This window comes from Propithecus coquereli, unplaced genomic scaffold (assembly GCF_000956105.1).
Source record: "Propithecus coquereli isolate 6110/MARCELLA unplaced genomic scaffold, Pcoq_1.0 Scaffold740, whole genome shotgun sequence".
In the NCBI taxonomy this organism is placed as follows: Eukaryota; Metazoa; Chordata; class Mammalia; order Primates; family Indriidae; genus Propithecus; species Propithecus coquereli.
The window spans coordinates 81,214-104,749 of record NW_012153508.1 but is presented as its reverse complement, the minus strand read 5'-3'; the positions used below and the strand labels follow the sequence as shown (position 1 = coordinate 104,749).

General features: G+C 38.3%; 1 protein-coding gene and 1 pseudogene across 2 annotated transcripts in view; both read right to left on the bottom strand.

The window, feature by feature from the left end:
- The window catches only part of LOC105824477 (taste receptor type 2 member 50-like), a 40,993-nt gene extending 40,537 nt beyond the window's left edge, over positions 1-456 (bottom strand). Inside the window, 1 exon segment of the mRNA XM_012661925.1 lies at positions 397-456. Within this exon segment, the coding sequence (XP_012517379.1) occupies positions 397-456 (60 nt within the window).
- An 874-nt stretch (positions 457-1,330) lies between these two features.
- On the bottom strand, positions 1,331-9,401 carry LOC105824481 (annotated as a pseudogene). The gene is made up of 4 exons (XR_001138202.1): positions 9,310-9,401; positions 5,412-5,616; positions 2,680-2,766; positions 1,331-1,567 (listed from the first exon to the last, which is right to left on the bottom strand). The product of XR_001138202.1 is annotated as a liprin-beta-1-like (transcript).
- Positions 9,402-23,536: the final 14,135 nt, after the last annotated feature.

The following is a 23,536-nucleotide window of genomic DNA, read 5'->3' as shown; positions in this document are numbered from 1 at the left end:
GCAAAATCCAATGACATAGTAAATAATCAGGGTGCCTAAATAATAACTACTAGTAAAACCATGTATTTAAACCCATTATTTATAAAATTAAGAAAATCAGTATGGACGAATGGATGGGTGGATGATCCAAATATCCTGAAGTCAAATGTATTTTTAAAGGTTAATGAAAAGATTAATATTGCATATCAAAAGTCTTAACAAAAATTTTTTTTATAATAAAAATTTCCATTTGCATTTAGTGATCAGAAGTCAATGTAATTAAAGTTTATTCTTAAAACGAAGCAGGGTGGAGGCACAGAGTAATTAACTACCTCCCCTGCACACACCTCCAGGGAATTTCAACTTTGCTATAGGACTGTGTGTGAGAGGTGGGGGTGGGAAGAGAGACAGACAGACAGACAGGGTCACATCTGTGTCTCTAGACCTATCTTCATAATCCAATTTGTCCTTCTCCATAGCCATCAGTTTTAACTTCAAGTCACATATTTCAGCCATCAGATGCAATCTCTGAGTTTTTTTTGAAGAAGTCCTGCTCAGAAGTTCGTATTAGAATTTAAGAGATACATTGAAAATTGTTTTATTATAAGCAGCCACATGTGAGTTTGTTTCATCTGATTACAAAGCAGCACCAATCAAGTAAAGGATGCAGCAAAGTATAATTACTGAATATATACACTTAAAAAATTATTTACTTTTGTTACCCTTCTTTGAGCATCAATAAACACATGTCAGTTTATTGGGGAAGACAGGTTATATAGATACACACACACATATAAACCTTATATGTTCTTAAGCCTGATGATAACATTGATGATGACGATGATGACATTGTGTTTACTATGTGTCAGGCACTGTTCTAACACACAGTCTTTCAATCCTCATGGCAATCTTATGAAGTAGAATTCCTATTATCTTTATTCAAAAGATGAGGAAGCTGAGAAACAGAAAGGTTAAGAATTTGCCAAAAGTTATACGGCAAGGATATGGCAGACCAGGAATTCAGACCCGAGCGTTTTGCTCCAGTATGTACACTATCTGCTATATTACAGAGCCTCTCACATGTGAGCACCGTGTGTGTGCGCACATGTGTGTATACATTATGAGTTTTTTCCCCAGTAACAAAGGTCATATGTGGTACTTGTCTTTTTTCTTAGTCATAAAATATATGCTCTTGGATGAGAGTTAGAAAACCACCTGAATGCCAAAAAAAAAAGGAAGAAAATTAAAATAACCTACAATCCTCTTAATATTTTATTCCAGATTCTAATTACATAAACATTTTATGTTATGTATGTGTTTTGAGATTCTGCTATTCTGGGTTTTTGCATAAAATGCGCTGGTCTAAGTCAATCTCGAAATTTACTGCTGCATCAGAGCAAATACAACATAGAAATGTAATAACTCAAATAACTCATCTGGAAAAGCCCACCTTGGTGCTGGCTTCTGCACAAACCTGCAGCAGCATTTCTTCTGTGGCATTCAACTTCTGTCTGTGCTCTTGGAGACAGAACTCCAAATCTCTAATCTTCTCTCCCTGAGCCTCCACCTGCTCTGTTAACACACTTACCTGTATTTGGAGTACAATACAGCAACGAGTTAGAAAGAATGTGGGTCCTATTGCATGCTTTATTTCTCTAAATGGAACAAACACTGCAATGATCCTACCACTCATATGGTTGTAAAGAAAAATAAGCTGAAAATTAACAAGGCGACAGTGGTCCTTCACATTCCCATGTATATGTAGCTTTTTGATCTAAAGAGTCCTATACAATTTTGGAGAAAGTTAGCGTTGATTAGGGATGTACAATACTTTACAGGTTAAAACCATTTCAACCATTTATGAGAGAGAGTGTGTGCATACTAATTATCTTTCTGGGGGCAGAGAGAGATAGTATTAGAGGTTCAGAGAGGAAATGAAGTTAATGTTTGAAACAGAAATTATCAAGGACTATTCCAATTTGATACTTCGAGAAGAATAAGGAGAAGAAACCAGAAAATTCAAATTCCATGAGATCTTTCAAGATGATTCAGATCAGAACTCAACACATTCAAAGGCCTGTGAGGACCTGGCTATTGGGTGACTCCCTCAACCTCCGTGCTTACTGCGAATCTCTGAGTTTTTCCTCAATAATCACCAGCCTAGTAAATATACTTCAATTCATTTAGCTCAAAATACAAAAGAAAAATAACTGCCAAACATTTTAACATATTATGAAGAAACGGACTCAAATTTAGCCCACAAGTGAGACTCTTTTCACTGTTGTGTTTTGTCTGGCCCATGGTATCATTTGAAAAAATTAAAAAATTAAAAGTATATATCCAGATTCAGAAATATGTACTTATATATTAATATATTCATATTTTTATACTATGGATATTGATATATCTGAATTTCTGCTATATATTGAAAATCAGATCAGATGACGGATGAGATCAGAAAGTCACATCAGATGACACTGGGCCTCTATTCAGACTGGCCCTGGAAGAGCTGAGCTGATTAAGGGCGGCTCCCTCTAGACTGGGCGCACACGCCTCCTTCCGCCCCAGGCCTCACCACTCCCTACTGCGCTTACTGCCATGAGCAGTCTGGTGGCTGTAAGCATTTGAATTTGCCATCCCAATTTAAGACAGTCTTTATAAGTATGTTGTAGGAAAGATGAACACTTTAAAATCACTTGCCCGAAAAACGAAGGATTCTTTATCACTTTCTAAATGCGCCAGCCTTTCCTGATACACGTCTCCGTTCCCAGGAAGGTGTCCACTTGTCTGAAGAAGGAAATAATACGGGTGAGGCTGACCCTCTTTAACATCGAGGTATTGTGGGAAAATGAAAATCGCGTGTTTTTAATCCAAGGAGCCTGAATTGAATTCAGCAAAGCTGTCATTGCCAAACAGAAAACAGGAGAATGGAATTTGGATCATTTACCTCAAAAGAGGTAAGACAGGCATGTGAAGCATTTGGGCATGTTTTCTCCAAACTACACAACAATTTCTTATCAAGGAGAAAATAATGACCCCAAAGGAACAATGGCTGGTAATATTCTTCACTGACAGTAGACACACACCCAGGAGCAGGCAAAGCTTTGTGAGTGTGCGTTGCACACCCAGAACTGTTGAAGCCTTTCTCTCTGCCCCAGAAAGCTCAAACACTCAGTCCACAAACGACTGCCTCTGGTAGCACTGACTAGCCATGCTTATCAGCATTTTATCACTTTCTGTCTTAAACTCATTAACTTCTTCTGAGTTTGCTTGTTTGTATAATGTTATGTTCGGCTCCTGGGCAGAGTTTGTAAATCGTCTTGTGCCCTCCCTAGCACCTCACTCATCTGCATATATTGATGCTCATTCTTTCTTCCCCTCCCTCCTGCCCCCCCCTTTTAAATAGGATTTGGCTATATTTATGCATGGTATAAATGCCACAGGAAATATAGCCTGAGAAAGAAAGTATAGATTTTTTATTTTCTCTGCTGTCATATGCAAGTCATGAAAGAAACACAAAAAATATTTGGAAACATGTAGTAGTATATGTGATTTTTAATAGCTTTTAACTGGTTCAAAACCATAAAATATATGATCCCAATAGATTTCCTGATTCCTTATTCAAATACAATAGGAATAAAAGCCAGCTGGAATCCAAAATAGTTAAACGGGACCATCTAGAGAGTTCAATTTAAAAAGCAACCAAGCCCGGATGCGGTGGCTCACGCCTGTAATCCTAGCACTCTGGGAGGTCGAGGCAGAAAGATTGCTTGAGGCTGGAAGTTCAAGACCAGCCTGCGCAAGAGTGAGACTCCCTTTCTACTAAAAAAATAGAAAAAAGTAGCTGGGTGCTGTGGTGCTTGCCTGTAGTCCCAGCTACTCGAGAAGCTGAGGTAGGAGAATTGCTCGAGCCCAGGCCCTGTGGCCAGTTTACCTGGCATGTTTGAGAATCAGCGAAGAAGCCAATGTGCCTGGAGTGGATTGAAAAAGGGAAGCGCTGTAATGAGAGGTCAGGCCCGAGAGTCATGGGGAGCCAATCCTATAAAGCCTTGCATCCCATAGTAAGCACTTTGGATATGACTCTGAATAAGATGTGGCGCCATTGACAATTTCTGAAAAAATGTCAAAAATTTAACGACAGGTACTCTCTTAAGTTATTACTGTCATTGGCAGCCTCTGGATGTGGGCTAGGGGAACAGGTTCTTCTAACAACAGTAAATTCCTTTCTCACTACATGCTAAATATTCAGAAAAACATTCAGTAAAGAAGGGTGAGATAGGATGTAAAACAGGCTAAGGAATATGCTAGAAAACACCTAATTTCAGAGCATAAGACCATCCCCAAAGAAATCAGCAAACCTGGTACCTTAAATCTCTGGAGGACAAACTTGCAGAGTAAATACAAAGTATAACAGCAAGCCGTCGTATATTTTAAAAAGTAAAATATCTCCGATTGTGAAGGTGGTATAGCTGTACCACCATGAAAGGATCAACGGTACTGTTTGCACTCAGAAGTGGAGAGCGACATTGGGTGGGAACATAAGAACTTAGCGCAGCACTGGTTGGGAGCACCAGTATTTGTGCCACATCACGTGAAAACGGGTTGTACTATCAAGGTTCCCCAAGCAAGCAGCTTTCATTTCTACCACAGATCCAAAAGCAGAATTGAGTCTTTCATACAATGTTCATTAGTTTTTATATAAACGCAATTAACTCACAAGCATATTAGTGCATCTTACTGAAAATTGAGTGTCCTTTAAATACTTACAAAATAGTATGATTCCTACTCTTTGGATCTGTTTTTGTGACATTCTTTAGATTGTATGTGGTCATCACATATTAAAACCATGGTATTTACCATTGTGCCCAGAGAAAGGACAGCTCTTCCATGTCATCAATTTGGGGGGAAGGATGCCTAGAAAGAGGCCTTGTTGTTCAGTAACACTCAACTCAATCTAACTCAAGAACTAGAATTGAAATGATTGCCACGAACCACTAGATGGCACTTCATATCAAATACTACCACAAACCTTGCTGCTTTCGGAAGTGTGTATTCATTACACTTTCCATTTAGAATTGCCATTGGTGCTTTTGAGTGAACGTCCCAATATTACTGAGAAAACATCTATTATGTGCAAGGTTCTTTCTCTTACACAGCTATTTGCGGTAAGCCACAGTAGGTCGTTCAGGCACAGTCTAAAAGCCATTTTGATGGGCAAAATCAGGTGACTTGTCAGCAATCATAAAATGCAGACTACCAGCGCTTTTTAAAAAGTTAGCCTTAGAGTCAAAATGAAATTGGAATCTCTTAAGGGACAAAATCAGAGTAAATCTCTTGCCTTACAATTTTTTTTCTTGTTGTAGTCACTTATGCTATGCTCTGAATTTTGGAATAAGCAACAAAAGATTCACAACACAGCCTGTAACATCTACCATTTGACTCTGAAGCCATTCAATAAGCATTTCTGCTGTTGAGTCTGGGATCTGGCATCTCAGGCCTTCCTTCTCATCTGTTTCCATTGTCTCTAACAGTCCACACAGGTCTTCCACAAGGTGCAGAGCTCGCAAGCTTCCTGTGAACAGAGAAGTGGAACAGTGGCAATCAGAAACCCATTGGAATACTCCAGAGCCTTAGAACCTAGGTTAAAGGAAAATCACAGAGAGAGACAATGGGATTTATATTAGATAAAATACCAAAGCTGAAGGCGATAAACCAGTCTAACCACATTGAGGAATAATCAAAACAAGGAACAAGAAAACGATAATTCAATCATGTAAATCTCTGTAAGTCATAGCCATTTGGTACAAAAATAAAAACCATATAATTGGTGGGAAATATCAATGGTCCTATACCTAACACGAAGGCCAACTGTCTAGAATAGAAAGATAAAGAGCCTGGTGGGCTTTGGTGTGAGGTGTGCTGGCCTCACGGAAACCATGGATAGGGTCGTAGATGAGTCCAGGTGGAACCATGCATATGCAGACCATAAAATCTTCAAAAATCCCTGAAAAGGATTTATACTGAGGTGGAAACTGCATAGCACAATTTCGAAGGCATGAAGGCCACCTTCCAGTTAACTTACTGGAATTTAATCTCCAGATTTCACGGAATCACATGTGTGCATTTGTGTATGTAAGTGCGAAGCACGTGTGTCTAAACATTTCCCCTATGATTTAGTTTGCGGCCCACCGTCAAATGCTCTTGTTAATATCAGCCTTAAAAAGTAGTTTTACATGCTGGGCCCAGTGGCTCACACCTGTAATCCCAGCACTTTGGGAGGCTCAGGCAGGAGGATTGCTTGAGCCCAGGAGTTCAAGACCAGCTTGGGCCACAGAGTGAGAACCTTGTCTCTATAAAATATGGGAAAATTAGATGGGCATGCTGGCGCATGCCTGTAGTCCCGGTTACTTAGGAGGCTGAGGCAGGAGGAGTGTGTGAGCCCAGGAGTTTGAGGTCACAGTGAGCTATGACAATGCCACTGCACTCTAGCTTGGGTAACACAGGGAGATCCTGTCTCAAAAAGAAAAGGTTTACGGCCACCTTTGTTTTTATTACTTATAGGAGAAAACATTCTACTACTTTTAAATTCACACAACTGACCTGCAATCCATTATGAAAACAATCATATATACCTCTTTATCTCTTTGATTTTTATTTTCTGGTCCTTCAAATACACATACTACATTTATACTTACAAATCAGTCACTCTTACGGTCAGGTTATCACCTCACATGTTTGAAGGTCTGCAATTGGATGATACATGCAAACCAATGCGTGAATTCTCTCCCCAGGTGGCCATCGGGCTTGGTCAATTGTGACAATGGAAACAGAAATTCTCTTTCAGCTAGTCCATTCCACTGACCTTCCTAATACTGGACCAAATGATTTAGACCAGTATCTGCCAAACTCTAGTAATGGTCACTGTTGATACACAAGGCACAGCGCTAACTGCATCACGCAACCCTCTGAATCCATCTCCTAGGAGCCCTGTAGGCTGAGATGAGAACCCAGAAAAATAAAAACTGAGAAGGGTATGTCAGGGGGAGGGAGAAACAGAAGAGCATTAAAACCCAGTCAGGCTGTGGTGTTCTATTCCAGCAGTTTTGAGCATTAGGATCACCTGATAATATTATTAAAAATGTATGTGTCCGTGACAGCCCCTTCTGTTAAATTGCCTTCACAAAACAAGGTGGGCATAGGGGAGAGATGAATATTTAGAAAGTTTCCAAATATTTATAGTCATTTTTCCTCCTCTCCCTCCTACCCCAGTTAGAGAATTACTGAAGTTAGTTTGAAAAAATATAAACCTAGGTCCTACCTACCCCCAAAGCTTCTCACTGACTTAGTTTGAGGTGGGACCTGGGGAATCTTTGTTTTTCTTGATAACTGTCTGAAAGGGTCTGAAGCCCTTCTTGGGGCTAAGAAATAAATACACTAATATAATAGAATATATAAAATGTAAAACCTTCAAATCCTATTCTAGAAATATCATTTCTCTCAAGTAGAGTTTTTCTAAGAGTATAAGGTAAGAATCTCTGGTAAAAGCCTAGAATTGGTTCTAGTAATATTTTCTGAAATCATGACAGTAAGTCCATATCTTTTCCACATAATAGTCCTTCAACTAGTATTTGGAAGCATGTTTCATGCCCTGAGAAAGGAAACACTTTTCTAGATTAAACTTAGCCTATTCCTTACCAGATTTGGTTATTAGACTCTTGGTGTTCACGTTCACCTTCCCTAGACAAGTTTTAGCTTGCCAAGAACTCTTTCAAAATGATATTACAAGAACTGAATGCAGTACTCTAACTTACAAAGGAGGTTAAATTGAAGTTGGGTCTCCAGGACATAGAAGCATAACCAACTATGGCATGCCACTTCCCTCAGGAGAAAAAGAACCTTCTGAACAGGACTTAGAACAACCAAACAGAATAAGGTCAAATTTATCACCAGAAAAAATAAGCAGGTGGGGCCAGCACAACTAGAATCCAGGAGGAGTAGAGCTCAACTGCACTCTGACCTTGACCATGGGGTAGGGGGGGTGACAAATCCACCTACTGGTACATATTCATCCCTCTCCTTGTTATAATGAGTTCCTAAATACATAAAAGTTCCTCTCTTCAGACAAAAACCATAATGTGACATGAGACCTAAGGTAGCCAGCATTCCTGGAGACCTCAAGGGTTCACTTGCTAGTCAGCCCCCACTTCCACGTGCAAGACAAAGCTGTGCTGGTTTACTGCCTTTGCTCTCCTTTCACGATAGGCAACCATTGAAGATCCTTGACAAGGGAATCATATGATGAGATCTGTGTTTTAGAAAGGAGATTCTGGTGGTGTCAAGAAGGATGGACTACAGCAGGAAAGCAAGAGTCTCAGGGGCATCACGTGGAAAGGTTACTTGGCCATAGCAAGATAACGGTAGCACAGACAGGACATATTTTAGAGAGGATAAAAAGAAAAGGCAGAATCTGGGAGGAGGCAGAATTTGCAGAACTTGATTAGCTAAATGGGGAACATGAGGGACAAAATGTCTAAAATGACTTAAATTTCTGGCTTAGGAAAGTGTGGATGGAGGGTTACAAAATGAACTGAGAAAAAGACCATTAGAGGAATTTCCAAGGAAAGATAATGAATGAGCTCAATGCTGTAAATAACACTGATGTACTTATAGGACATTTCAGGAAGATATTTGGTTGGAAGTTAGAAATAGGGACTGGGAAGCTTAGCAAAGAATTGGGATAGTAAATAGATGTAAATTGAACAAGCCAGGCTCGATGGTGCACACCTATAGTCCCAGCCACTCGGGAGTCTGGGACACAAGGATTGCTTGAGCCCAGGAGTTTGAAGCTGCAGTGAGCTATGATCGCACCTATGAACAGCCATTGCACTCCAGCTTGGGCAACACACAAGACCCCATCTCCAAACAATAACAAAATAAATGTGAGAGTCATTGGTGAAAAGTGAACGTTGATTTGAGGGAAGAGATGAGAACATTCATGGATATTGGGTTGTGGAGTGTCCTTCAAGGTGTGGTCCACAGACCGTCTACACCAGAATCACCGGAGGTGTAGATTCTTTATCCTTGATCAAAAACCTAGGATGGAAGTGGAATTTTTGGTATTTTAAAATTCAGTTTGAGAATAATTCTGGCAGAAAATGGAGAATAGACACAAGGAGAAAATGAAGAAATGAAACCATGGGAACCCAAAGGCATTGTAGAGAGCCAAGAAATGAAACTAAGAAAGTGAAAAGGTAGTAAGAGACTTGTAATGAAAAAGCCAACCAAGCGGAGTAAATGTCATGATTCCATCTTTCAGAGGATGCAGGTTACCTGCTCTGATGCCACTCATCCGCTCCAACGCCATGGCCAACATGTCACTTTCATCACTCATCATCTTCTTATATGTCAAGGGCAAATTCCAACCTAGACCTGAAAAAATAATTATGCTGTCATTGCATCCTTTACATGACACAGGCTTGCAAGTGAGTTTGCTAATTCAGCTTCCAGTTAGAACTACGTTTCTCAGTAAAATATGGAGAGAGAACTTCAGAAGTAGTGGAGCCGAATCAACCTAACCATTTAGGAAGCTGTGGCCAATCATCTGTAGCACAAGACCACATGCCATACCTGAATCAGGTAATAAAGAAGATTCGGTTCTTGCCCTCAAGGTCTTTAACATCCAGTAGAATGGTTTCCATGCTCTACTTCAGAGCTCTAGGACTGTGTGAAGTGTACCAGGGATGGCCGTGGAAGCTTGCTGGGCGCATGAGAGGTGCTGGCGAGACAAGACTCCTTCCTCCCTGTACCAGCCCCACCAATCTCTGCTCTCTTGTTTGCTTTTTTTCTTTCTGTATAACGGTTTGCTTTAAGAATTGTCTAAGAAAAGGATTCATTAACATATGTACTAAACACACATACACACACAAACCCCTACTGGTATTTTGTAATGTAATTAAGTGCCCATAGTGGTTCTTACACTTTTATGTAAGTTATCCATAATCCTTAATAATGACAACAAACCTATAAAATGGATACATTCATCTCCATTTTACAAGTGAGGATCGAAGATATTTGATTTTTACACGAAGCATAGCAAGTAAATACAGCAAAGGTTAGTTTTTAATCTAGGTCTGTCTGACTTCCAGTATAACACTGAATTTCTGCTTTTCTGATTTTATTTGAAGAACAGGTTTATGCTGAAATTGTGTCACAATCTACTCATTGCCTCATCTGTTAAAAGTATTTTGAGATTATGCTTGTAAAATATTTGGTCATAGACAAGAAAAAGATAAGATAATGTGATTTTCAACATGAATGAATGCATTTCAGGTGCCAGCCCAAGCACCCATGCAGAATCTCCCAATAGACCTGAATAAGGCTCTTGCTGCCTTGCAGATGCAGTAGTATAGCAAATACCTGGAAAGAAAGGGCGCGCTGCTTAACAGAAACCTTTGCTCTCTGTTTCCAAGCAGCCAGATCTCACTTACCACTTTATTTTCACAAATATATTTATAGTTCTGGTATCAGTTTCTTGACTCAATTCCCTACTATACATTTATTTTAACAAAATACCAAAAATTTGTTGGGAAATATCACTTTGATTTTAAAGTAGTTTCATCTAGTGGTTTTCTAGAACTTTACTCACTTCAGAAGGTATAAAATATCATTTTATGTGGAATACTACCACAAAAAAAATACCCAAGGCATGCGTTTAGTTACCCAGAAACCAAAGTATCAACAAGTTAGGTTATGAACCGAGGTGATTCTAACAAATTGACTTGCACACTCAGCCAGCGTACAATCCAAAGAGGTGGGGCACACGTTTAATAACCATACTTCAGTCTGGAAGACACAAAACATAAAAATTGAGAGCATAAAGGATTAAGCTGGATTTCATATGATATATGTTTATAGAGAAAACAAAGAGACACATACCAGGCTCAGCTATAAACATGGGAATACCAATAAAACAAAGTAACACCCACATTAGAAAAACACACTTACCATCTCACTAAAATAGAAAAAAAATTCATCTTTTTTACCAGCTATATTTTGTGTAGAGCACAAACACTTCAAGTATGACAGGTGGTTACCTGTTTCTTCTCTGTTCTGTTCAATGAGCCTTTCAAATGTTAGAACATGAAGATATGAGACAACCTAGAGCATGCTTTTCGAAGTAGTGAAGAACCAGTTTTTACAAAAATTTCTAATTCATTAGAGAACAATCCTTTGTTTAACATAAGGAAAACATGATGACAATGTTAAATTGCTGTGAAAGTTTATAAATGCTTACTTTCAATCTCTACATTTATCGTGTAGCAGCCTACATGTACTAATAAAGAAAACACAGTAAATACAAGTAATAAATACACATATAATATGGGAAAGGTGGTAGGTAATAAGGGGGAGGGAAATGGAGCAGGATAAGGGGGTCCAGTTTGGAGGGTTTGCGCATTCAATAGGTGGCCAGGGAGCAGTGACAGATTCAAAGGCCAAAGATCTCTCTAATAAATTAAAAGTAGTCAAATATAGGAGGTCTATTTCAGTGATATTCCAAGTGTAGAATGCCTACAAATCAATAAAAAGCAATGAGAGGAGTGAAGACATGAACAGACACTTACAAGAAGAGGAATATTTTTCAACCAATAAAAATATGAGGAGATGCTTAATATCATTAATAATTGAGGAGTTTAAAACCACGTGATATTATTTTAAACACAGTAAATTAATGAAAAAATTTAACAACACCAAGTGTTGTATAGGATGTGGATTCACAGAATCTTTTGTTGTTTGCTAGCTTTTTTTTTTTTTTGAGACATAGTCTCACTCTGTTGCCCTGGCTAGAGTGAGTGCCGTGGCATTAGCCTAGCTCACAGCAACCTAAACTCCTGGGCTCAAGGGATCCTACTGCCTCAGCCTCCCAAGTAGCTGGGACTACAGGCATGCGCCACCATGCCTGGCTAATTTTTTCTATATATTTGTAGTTGTCAGCCAATTTCTTTCTATTTTTTTTAGTAGAGACGGGGTCTCGCTCTTGCTCAGGCTGGCCTCGAACTCCTGAGCTCAAACAATCCGCCCGCCTAGGCCTCCCAGAGTGCTAGGATTACAGGCGTGAGCCACCGCGCCCAGCCTGTTTGCTAGTTTTTTGATGGGATTTCACTAGATTGCCCAGGCTGGACTCAGACTCTTGGGCTCAAGCAAACCTCCTGCTTCAGCCTCCTAAGTAGCTGGGACTACAGGCATGTGACACCATGCCCAGTTTCACAGAATCTCTTATAGAATGGTGGTGGGAATGTAAGATGGTCTACCACTTTCAACAATTCATCTAAAATTAAACATTCACATTCATTTTCAATACACCAATATTTACTCCAAGGTACAACCAAGAGCAATACATGAACATTCATAGAAGGATTCTTTACAAGAACAAAAATATAAAACCAACCCAAATGTCCATCAACATGAGAGGGAATGAATAAACTATGGGATAGTCACACAATGGAATGACATACAGATGTCAAAACAAACTAAAGAAATATATGTGTAGAACGGATAAATGCACACAATATAATGGTAAATAAAAAATTCATTATATATATCAGCTAATTGATATAGATTATAAACATATTATATATTAATATATAAAAAATTTAGAAATACATACAAATTCAATAAAATTGTAGAAAAAGAAAAAAGAGAACGATGCAAGTTACCAAGTAACAAGGTTATTGCCAAGTTTTTGAGTTGGGTAATAATTCAAAAATGCTTGTAACACTTTTGCTAATAACAAAATGGAAATTCCAGTTTGGTAATATTACTGGACAAACTGTCACCCATATAGTGATTCAAAACACTGTATGAAATATAAAAACATTTTTTGAAGAAACTGGAAAGTGACCAAAAGCAGGTAGAAACTGGAGGGAATTTAGCTCTTAAGAAAAAGGAACCATAATGGAAAAGATTCACATTTATACAGCTTTCACCTGTGGGCACCCCCAAACCATGTGATGCAGAGTGGCTAGGACTCCTGAAGAAAACTCCAATCCTGCTGGCTCAAAGGTCAGAAGGGGGTAAAATTCTTACATTATACACAAAGATGTTTAATACTAATTCATGGCAGATTGTGATAAGAATAAATAATGTAATCCACTAAAACTATAAAATAAAAAGATAAGCCAGGCGTGGTGGCTCACACTTGTAATCCTAGCACTGTGGGAGGCCAAGGTGGGGAGGATCACTTGAGGTCAGGAGTTTGAGACCAGCCTGCAAGAGTGAGACCCCATCTCTACTAAAAATAGAAAGAAATTAGCTGGGCGTGGTGGTGCTCGCCTATAGTCCCAGGAGGGACTGAGGCAGGAGGCTGAGGCAGGAGGATTGCTTGAGCCCAGGAGTTGGAGGTTGCAGTGAGCTATGATGATACCACTGCACTCTAGCCAGGGTGACAGAGTGAGACTATGTTATGAAAAAAAAAAAAGATATAAGTAAAAAGCCAATTGAGATGATAAAACGGAATATTAATAAAAACTTCAATTTTATTTAATCCTAAAGATGCAGTAATGGAGGAACAGTGGATGGATGGGATAAAAGAAAAATCAAAAGCCAAGATAGCAGATTTAAACTAAACCATATAAATAACTGTATTAAATATAAATGGAACAAACAGTAATAAGAGCTGGAGATCATCAGAATAGTTTTACAAAAAGAACTATATGCTGTTTATACAGTTGTACTTTAAATATAAAGAAATATAATAGTATAACGATGAAAAATAAGATACACCATGCATATAGTAAGCATAAGAAAGCAGAAGTAGATTTTTTTTTCAGGAGTAGGTATACTAATATGAGGGGAACAAACTACAAATCAGTAAGTATTACTAGAAGGAAAGAAAGAGAGATATTTTATAATGGTGAGTGAATCCATCAATAAGCCATAACAAGCATACATGTTTTTGTAACTACTAACAAAGCTTCAAAATACATGAAACAACAGAATAAGGGAGAATTAGGTAAATTTAGTCCACTTACATTTAACATAAATGTTGATATGGCTGGATTTTAGTCTACTTTCTCCCATTTTTTACTTTTTGTCCCATCTATCATTTGTTCTTCCTTTTCAGCCTTCTTTTGGATTAGTAGACAAGGTAGGGAAAAAAAAACAGTAATAGGCCAGGTTGTGGTGGCATACACCTATAGGCCCAGCTATTAATACTTGGGAAGCTGAGGCAGGAAGATTGCTTGAGTCCAGAAGTTGGAGGTTACAGTGATCTATGATGACGCCACTTCTCTCTAGCCTGGGCAAAACAGTGAGACTCTGTCTCAAAAAATGAAACAAAACAAAAAACCCAGTAATACAGAAGATTTGAGCAACATTATCAACCATCTTGACCTAATTCAATTTATAGAACAAAACACCCAAATGCAGAAACATTCTTTTCAAGTCCACATGTTATATTCACCAGGATAACACATGTATACAAGGCCACAGGGCAAGTTAAAATATATTTCAAATGGGTTTTAAAGAACTGCACAGAAGAGTAAGAGCCATACCCCAAAGTGGTAAAGTGCTAATACTAAGAATAGAACATCCATACTTACTAAAATTCTGCCTTGCCTGTGGCTTGAGCTATTCTAGAGGCAGCCTAATTTAGCAGGCATCTGTGTTGATAAAGCTATGTTAATTTTCATGGCTAGGTCAAAGTATTTTTTAAAATGAAAAGGCTAAATAAAAAGCCTTCAGTTACAGTGAGCTATGATGATGTCACTGCACTCCAGCCTAAGCAACAGAGTGAGACTCTGACTCAACAAAAATAAAAATAAAAAGCCTTCGAAAAAACCCCATGCTCTCTATAAAGACTTTCCTATATCCTCAAAAACATTTCTGAGAGGAAGTTCCTAGGCTTCCTCACATAGTTAATTAATATAATGAAATATTATTCTAATACAATGGAATAATATCCTACAGTAAAAAGATTGAACAAATAATACACACAGCAATATGTTGAGCAGAAGAAGCCACACACAAAGGACTGCGTACTGTATGATTCTTTTTATAAGAAATTCAAGAACAGGCAACCTATGATAGAAAGTAGAATAATAATTACTTGTAGGAAAGGGTGAGTGAATGAAGGAGACACTAGGGGAATTTCTGTTCCATATCTTGATTGGGGTATTGCTTACACAAGCCTATACATTTGTACCAACTCATCAAACTAAGCAATGGTCTTTAAAACTTGTAAGGCATTAAGAATCCCAATGTCAATCTCATCTAAATTATTTATTTTAACTGGGAAAGAACCATTAGTTGCTGGCTAAATGTTGAAAAGCATAAAATTCATTCAAATTCTAATCAGGAATTCCCTTAAAACATATGTATTAATAGCATTGTTCAGTTTCTGAGGCAGATGCTATTGGTGACCCATGCATGTTTTCATGCACACCAGCTCAACTTTTAACTGTATAAGATATCAGGGAGCCCTCTGCCATTGCACATGGTGGTCTGGAAATGCCAGGGAATTAACCTCCCTGGGAGCTGTCATCAACTTTAAATACCCCAGCACATTTTCTCCTGATTCACGTAATCTACACTAGTTCCCAGATTTAGCCAGAGGATTAAGCTCCTCTCAGACTGGTAACTTGTTTGATAATGTATCATTTATTAGTTTTTCTTTCTTTTACTTCCCAGCATTTCTCTAACAGTCTTTCCTACAATTACTTTTCAAATAAACTTTTTGCACTTGAAAAATCAGGAATGAAGGTGATTGCTAGAAATCAGAAATAAGATCACATTCAAAAAATGAACTAACTAAATAGATGGATGAATATAGGTAGGACGCACATGGACCTATAATCATGATATTCCACAAATCAAGGATGAGGAATAATCCAAATATATGTACCTTAGGTTCAAAATAACACAATAACCAGGTCTCTTATTCTATACTTACCTAGAAACCTGCTGTTTATAATTTGGCCTTTTGGGCAGACAAAACCATTTAGAAAACTAAAACTTCACCATCCAATAATTCTTACAGGGGAGCAGATTTACTACTGGATTCTAAATGGCTAATGTATACATACTCCTTTGAATATTTGCTGAAGAAAAAATTACCAAGTAATATAACTACCAAAACGAAGGAGTGGAGCTTGGGTTCAAAGTCACAGTTCAAACCGAAGAAGCTCCTTATTCCCTTATTTGCTGGGTGATGTAAACAGTGAAGCGAAGCTCTGGGAGATGGGAAGCCATTGGAGGATTTGGAGCTGAGGAACAACATAATCTGACTTCCGTTTTAAAAAGTATCAATCCTAAGAACACGCTGCAGGGGCAGCAAAGGTAGAAGGAAGAACAGTCAGAAAACCATTGCAATAATTCACATGAGAGGTGTCCTATTGGTGGCTCAGGGCAGAGTGGGAGCAGTGGAGGTGGTGATTGGACCCTGACTATGTATGTGTGACTATACATATAGTAAAAAATATATACACATATAATATATATTATTACATATTAGCTAAATATAGAATGTATCTTAGTATATCTAGAGTAAGACACATTTTATATATATATATATGAATTAGGTTATAATGCACAGATATTTACTGTACAGTTTGATGAGTTCTGACAAATGCATACACCTAAGTAACACACCTCCCAACAAGATATCAATATTTTTATCACCCTGTGTTTATTTTGATGGAAATGCTCACAGAAATTGATACAGCATTTGGGGGAAAGGACAGACTCAAGACTGCGGTCTACGCCATAGAAGGATGGAGTCCATTTACTGAGGTGACTAACTGCCCACTCCCAACTCTGAGCATCACGAGCACGTTCTTCATCCACCAAAGGAAGGGAGCAAGAGGAACTGTAAAAGTAGCATCCAGGGTGAGTCATCGCCCCACTGTCCTTTATACTAAAACTTGACTACACACCTGAATTTTATGCATAAAAACTACATATCATGGCAGAATACTAAAGGAAACTTCAGGACCACAACAAGTACTCCCAAAGCATTTTCTTTCTCTCTCTCAACCTCTTTTACCAAGTACCATAAGGAGCCATTAGTTATCTCTACTAAATGTTATTCTTGGCTAGGGAAAACGTTATGTCTCTGGCAAGCGGGCTCACTTTACTTGGTCTGTGGAAGGCTGTCACTACTACACTAAGCTTTTTAAGGACTAAGGTCCCACTCCTGATAATGTCTATACCAGGTTTACCACGGTGATCACTAAAGATTCGATGAATACATAAATAACTGTTTATATCCATCAACACAAAATTACTCATTAGTCGTCAACACCACACATGCTTTGGAGTCCTGAATAGGAAAGAATGGTACATTAATGGACTTGTTTGGCTCTTTTACATCTTAGATGATCAACTTAGACTTTGTTTTCATTTCAATAAAAGTTCTGGCAACCCATAGCTTCTAGGAAAGAAGGAATGGGGGAGGTGGAGAATAAAAGCAGAGGAGAGTAAATATGTTGAATTGTCTTGAAAGCTGGCTTTTACTATAGCTGTATGTTGAGTGACTTGGGCAGGACTACCAAATGACCAGCACAATCAGAATTTTCCCTATTTTACTATATCTGGTAGGACTAGTGCTCCAAAGTGACATGGATAAGTTCATACATTTACTCATATACATATACATATACACAGTCAGCCTTCCACATCCATGGGTTTCCTATATGTGGATTCGACCAATTGCAAATTGAAAATATTCTCTGAAACAACCAATTAAAAATAAAAATACAACAATAAAAATGAAACGAATTAAAAACAATACATTATAACAGTTATTTATGTAGCACTTACATTGTATTAGGTATCATAAGTAAAGTACAGATGATTTAAAGTATACAGGAGGATATGCATAGGTTATATGCAAGTACCATGCCATTGTATATAAGGAACGTGAGTGTCCACGGATTTTGGTATCTGCAGGGAAGTCCTGGAATCAATCCCCACAGATACCGAGGGACAACTGTATTTTAGTCAAAGAATATTCCTCATTTACCTACCATGTGCCAGAAACTGATCTAGACACTGAGGAGCTTTCATTCCACTTACCATCTCCAATTCTGTATTTGCTTCCAGTGAAGTCCATCTCATGGACCTCGTTAAGGGAGCCCACCTGCCAGAGACATACCTTTTTCCTAGATAAGTACAGCATCTGCCTTATTTTCAAGTGACAAACCTAAACTTGAGTATTCTAAGTGACTGGATATACATTCTGCTTAATGGGAAATTTGAGCTTAAAAACAGGGGTGGAGGCTGGGCACGGTGGCTCACGCCTGTAATCCTAGCTCTCTGGGAGGCCGAGGCAGGCGGATTGTTTGAGCTCAGGAGTTCGAGACCAGCCTGAGCAAGAGCAAGACCCCGTCCCTACTAAAAATAGAAAAAATTAGCCGGGCATGGTGGTGCATGCCTGTAGTCCCAGCTACTCGGGAGGCTGAGGCAGAAGTATTGCTTGAGTCCAGGAGTTTGAGGTTACTGTGAGCTAGGATGACGCCACGGCATTCACTCTAGCCAGGGCAACAGAGCAAGACTCTGTCTCCAAAACAAAACAAAACAAAAACAAAAAAAAAACAAGGCTGGAGAATAATAATATACTTCTTAGTTTTTAAATTTTTGCTGTTTAGGGCATCTGTACTGAAAGTCTTTGAATTATCTTCATCTCAGGATGCTTCAATTCCTAACTTCTGTTAAACAATAATAGAGTGTTAAAATGTATTTTTTCTTATGAAACTCCTTACTGTGTCTTGATTTAGCTGTACCAAGCATGGCTAGAGAATGCCTGCTATCTAATCTTCACTGGGCACTTAATGTTACTCAAGAATCCCTTTATTAATCATTAATTCCCTCCCTGTCACAGTTCTCATAATGACTGTCTCTAAAAATTACTATAAAACTCTCCCCTAACCTGATCCTTCTTCTCCTACCCTTAATCTCAGCACATTACTTCACATTCCACCATACAGAGACTTCCAGAGCCAACCCTGGGGAATTCTACCTTATTTAAAGTTCCCATGTGTACTCATTTGTTTGTTCTTGGCCTATAGCCTTCTGTCATGGGAAGACTCTCCAGCCGTATATTCTTGATCTCATCCCAAGCTTTCAAATAATTACTCCCTTACACTTTTATACCCCCAATCTTTTCTGTTCCTCTGTTTCCTTCTGCTCGACCAATAAAATTCAGAAAATCTTCTAGACCTAAAAATCCCGTCCAAAAGCAAAGAAACAAAACACACTCTCAACCACTTACCTTCACCCTTCCTAAGTTACAGATCTGCTCAGATGCCTCACAATTACTCCCTCAAAGTGGATGGTGCCCCATTCTGCTCCCCCTCCCCCCACAACTGCCACTTCACAGCCCACTCCAACATGGCTGCCACCTCAGCACCACCAAAAAAATGCCATCAAAGATCATCATTACTTGAAGAGGTCACATGGCTATGAAGTGGCAGAAGAGGGATTCAAACAAAACAAAAAAACCTATAAGCAACCTAAATGTTCATCAATAGAGTTCTCAATATGCACTGGTGAAACTGAGTTCTGAAAATTGGAGAAGAAGGTGCAGAAATAACCAGATATTTTTTTAAAAAATTCCTCCCTTATTCTGTATATTAGGCTTAAAAACAATAGAGATAGGGTATAAAAAGGAAAGGAGGAGGAAAAGGAGAGGAAGATAGGGAGGGAAAAGGAATGAGAATGAAAAACAGAGAACAGTAATATAGAGGTTAAGAACAAGTATGCCAATTTTCTAAGACTTATTTTGGGCTTGGCCAGAGGTGTCACACGTTTATCTAACTCTAGCCATACATGAAGCTGTCCCATTCCTGCACTTGTCTGTTCTATAAGTCATAAATCTGTTCGGATTGCTTTTTTTTGCCCTAAAACTGAAATAGCACTAAAATAAGGAAGTCCACATCCTGAAGTTCATTTGAACTTCAGTGATTATGTTATGAGATAAACTTAGAAGCCTTTTGGCCAGTTGGTTCCTGATAAAGAATCATATTTACCTAAATTTAGAGCTAACGTTGTGTAATGGAAAATGTACAAAGATTTTGGAAGTAAGACAGTCTTGGGCTTATTTATCAGTTAAAGGTTTTCTTTTCCCAGAGAGAATTTAAGAAGCCACAGTAGTCTCAATGTGGTCTGTCTTAGCTTGCTGTTTCCCAAAATTATAATAAAGAAGTGGGCTCAGGAAAAGACAGTTGAAATCACAATGACAAACATCATGGCCTGATAACTCTGTACCTTAAGGAAGATCCAACTTCCTATTAGAGTGGAAATGAAGTAAACAATGAAGAGAAGAGGAATGCTGTCACCATTTTCATGGCACTTTTATGGGCCTCTGTGCTCGAGTCCCTGGAGCCCAGGGAATTGAGCTGCAAATTCTTGGTGTGTCTCACCAAGGGGAGAAATAAAAGGAGCAAAGAGATCAGGGACAGAAGAAAGGGGATAACATAGGTCAAGCTAAGAAGAATAAGGATTTTAAGACAGAAAGGTTTACATACATCTAAACGGAAAGTCATGTTTCTTTTATGTACTCTGCAGGTATGCAGCCGCAACTCAGGAAGAGCATCCTGCATTAAAAGGTTAACAGACAATAAGAACAAAGACCCCAGGAAAAGGACAAGGACCACTCTGTTCATTTTCCACTTCAGCCAGATGAAAAAGAAGAGGGAGAAACTGGCTATCTTAAGCAAGTAGAAAATGCTTAGGCAGGTGACACACCAGGTAGTTAAGTGATTAGTTAGTGCCCAAAGAATAGTAACCAGTTTTGCTAGTTTACTGGTGGCATACAGATGAGGAAATAGCCCCATCATAAACGAATCGAATAGTGTTACCCACGGTTGAATGATTCTGGACATAGCCAAGTTGGGGAGGATGAGATCAGCTGATGAGACCTTCCAACTCCTGAGCCATTCCATGCAGTTTACCAGTCCAACCAGCCCATTTGGCAGCATTCTGAATGCGAGTTCTCCTGTTGCCACTACCAGAAAAGAAATCTTCATTCCAATTGACATTTCTATGAAAATAGTTCTAATGTTGTCCCTCACTGACAGATTTATAGCCAAACAGTTACAGAAGGACATCCATTTATGATGCTTTCTATATATGTTTTCACCACAATTCCAGAAAGTATAGCCAAAATTCTGCTATGTAATGTACTTTTGGAGATTTTTATGAAAAAATAGTTTTTTCTATTTACATTGTAATTCCAGTACTAAACCAAACAGTTTTGTGAAGAGACACAAAGCTTTGTAAATATCTTCTTACCAACTCCAGTTAGCTACTACATAATTTTTACACCAAACACTAATAATGTCCATTTTTCTTTGGCATCAGCTGCAGTTTTCCATTCATGGTGATGACTAAAAAGATGGAGTCTGGTATGTAAGCATGCAAATATGAGAGATTGTTTTACATTAATTTACACTGTCATCTCCCCTGAACCATACAATTTGAATGCAAATATCTTAAGATTTTGAATATAACTTGCTAGAAAAAATTTTATATAATTCATTCATTATTTATCTCTCATTCAATAAGATCTTTCTACATATCAAGTATTTTTGTTGATGCAATGTAATTTATAACAACAAGTTAGTGAAATTTTTCACAATTCAAGAAACACATTCAAGTCCTAGAAGTATAAATAATTAGTATAAATAATTATAAAAGCTAAAACAGAAGTAATAAACAAAATATACTAGGATTATAGATGGGAAGACACAAATGCTGCAGTGGAAAACTCACTATGGTTTCATGAAGATAGACACATTTAATTTAAACTGGAATTCTTTAAAATTTATGAAGCAGAAAAAAGAACTGATCTTCAAAATAGATTTAAAAGTCCATGTTATCGAAGTGACATAAACCAACTACACCATGCTTCTATAGGAAGGAACTTTTTTGTGTTACAACTTATTGGCTATTTTAATTAAAACGTATTCTCCAACCTCCATGTCCTAAATTCTATGTTCTATTCTTTTTTTCTAGGCACATAGACTATATTTCTCAGCCTCCCTTACAGATGTTTGTGGCAATGCGACTGAAATCTGAACAATGTGAGTGAAAACTATGTGCACCATTTCTAGGCCTGCCCCATAAATATCCCTCATGCATACTCCTCCATATGCTCTCTCTGCTCCTGGCTGCCTGGAATGGAGATGACTTCAAGGAAATCTTGGAAGCCACATGTTAAAGATGGCCAACTTTTGATCAGCCTGATTCAGTGGATTACTGCACACAGAAAGTTAGTCAGGCATATCAGTACTGTTAAAAGAGAAAAATCAGATTATATTGTGTTTGAGTCATTTGACTTTTTGAAGTGTATTTGTGATAGCAGTTTGTCTACCCAGACTAATACAGAAATTGGAAAGTGGGCAAATTTGTTCAGAGGCATTTGGATGGTGAAGAAACAGATTTTGGTGACTGGAAACATGTAGGCCCACATGAAGCATAGGCAAACTTTTAAGACATTCCATAGAATAACTTAGAGGTAGTCCATGTATAATGAGTCTCTGGCCCTAGGAGAAGTGGTTGATTAAAGCCAAAATAGTATAGTAGAGTTGTTCTCCAAAATATTCAGTGAGTTGTTATAGGAAAAGAGGAGAATAGAAAAGAATTGACTGGCTTGCAAATGGAATTTAAAAGGAAGAGAGCATTCAGAAATTTGAAGTTTCACAGGGTTGTAAAATCTCACAGCTTTCAGCTCTCAAACAGTAATAAATGAGACTGAAAAACAAAATCCTTAAATGGCAAAGGCCCCAATCCTTAACTGGCCAAAGACTTTTCAGTTTAACACAGGGACTGTTCCCTCTAGCAAAGATCAGATCAGGATGTAAGCTTTTCTTTCAGGACCACTACTTCTGATGCCTTCAAGATAGCTGCCGTGAAAGTGGGAGAAAAAGATATGGGATAAGTACAGGAAAACATTTATTTATTTATTTATTTATTTATTTATTTTTTGAGACAGAGTCTCACTCTTTTGCCTGGGCTAGAGTGCCTGGCGTCAGCCTAGCTCACAGCAACCTCAAACTCCTGGGCTCAAGCGATTCTACTGGATGGCCAACTTTTGATCAGCCTGATTCAGTGGATTACTGCACACAGAAAGTTACTCAGGCATATCAGTACTGTTAAAAGAGAAAAATCAAATTATATTGTGTTTGAGTCATTTTACTTTTTGAAGTGTATTTGTGATAGCAGTTTGTCTACCCAGACTAATGCAGAAATTGGAAAGTGGGCAAATTTGTTTAGAGGCATTTGGATGGTGAAGAAACAGACTTTGGTGACTGGAAACATGTAGGCTCACATGAAGCATAGGCAAGCTTTTAAAACATTCTATAGAATAACTTAGAGGTAGTCCATGTATAATGAGTCTCTGGCCCTTGGAGAAGTGGTTGATTAAAGCCAAAATGGTGTACTAGATTTGTTTTCCAAAATATTCAGTTAGTTGTTATAGGAAAAGAGGAGAATAGAAAAGAATTGACTGGCTTGCAAATGGAATTTAAAAGGAAGAGAGCATTCAGAAATTTGAAGTTTCACA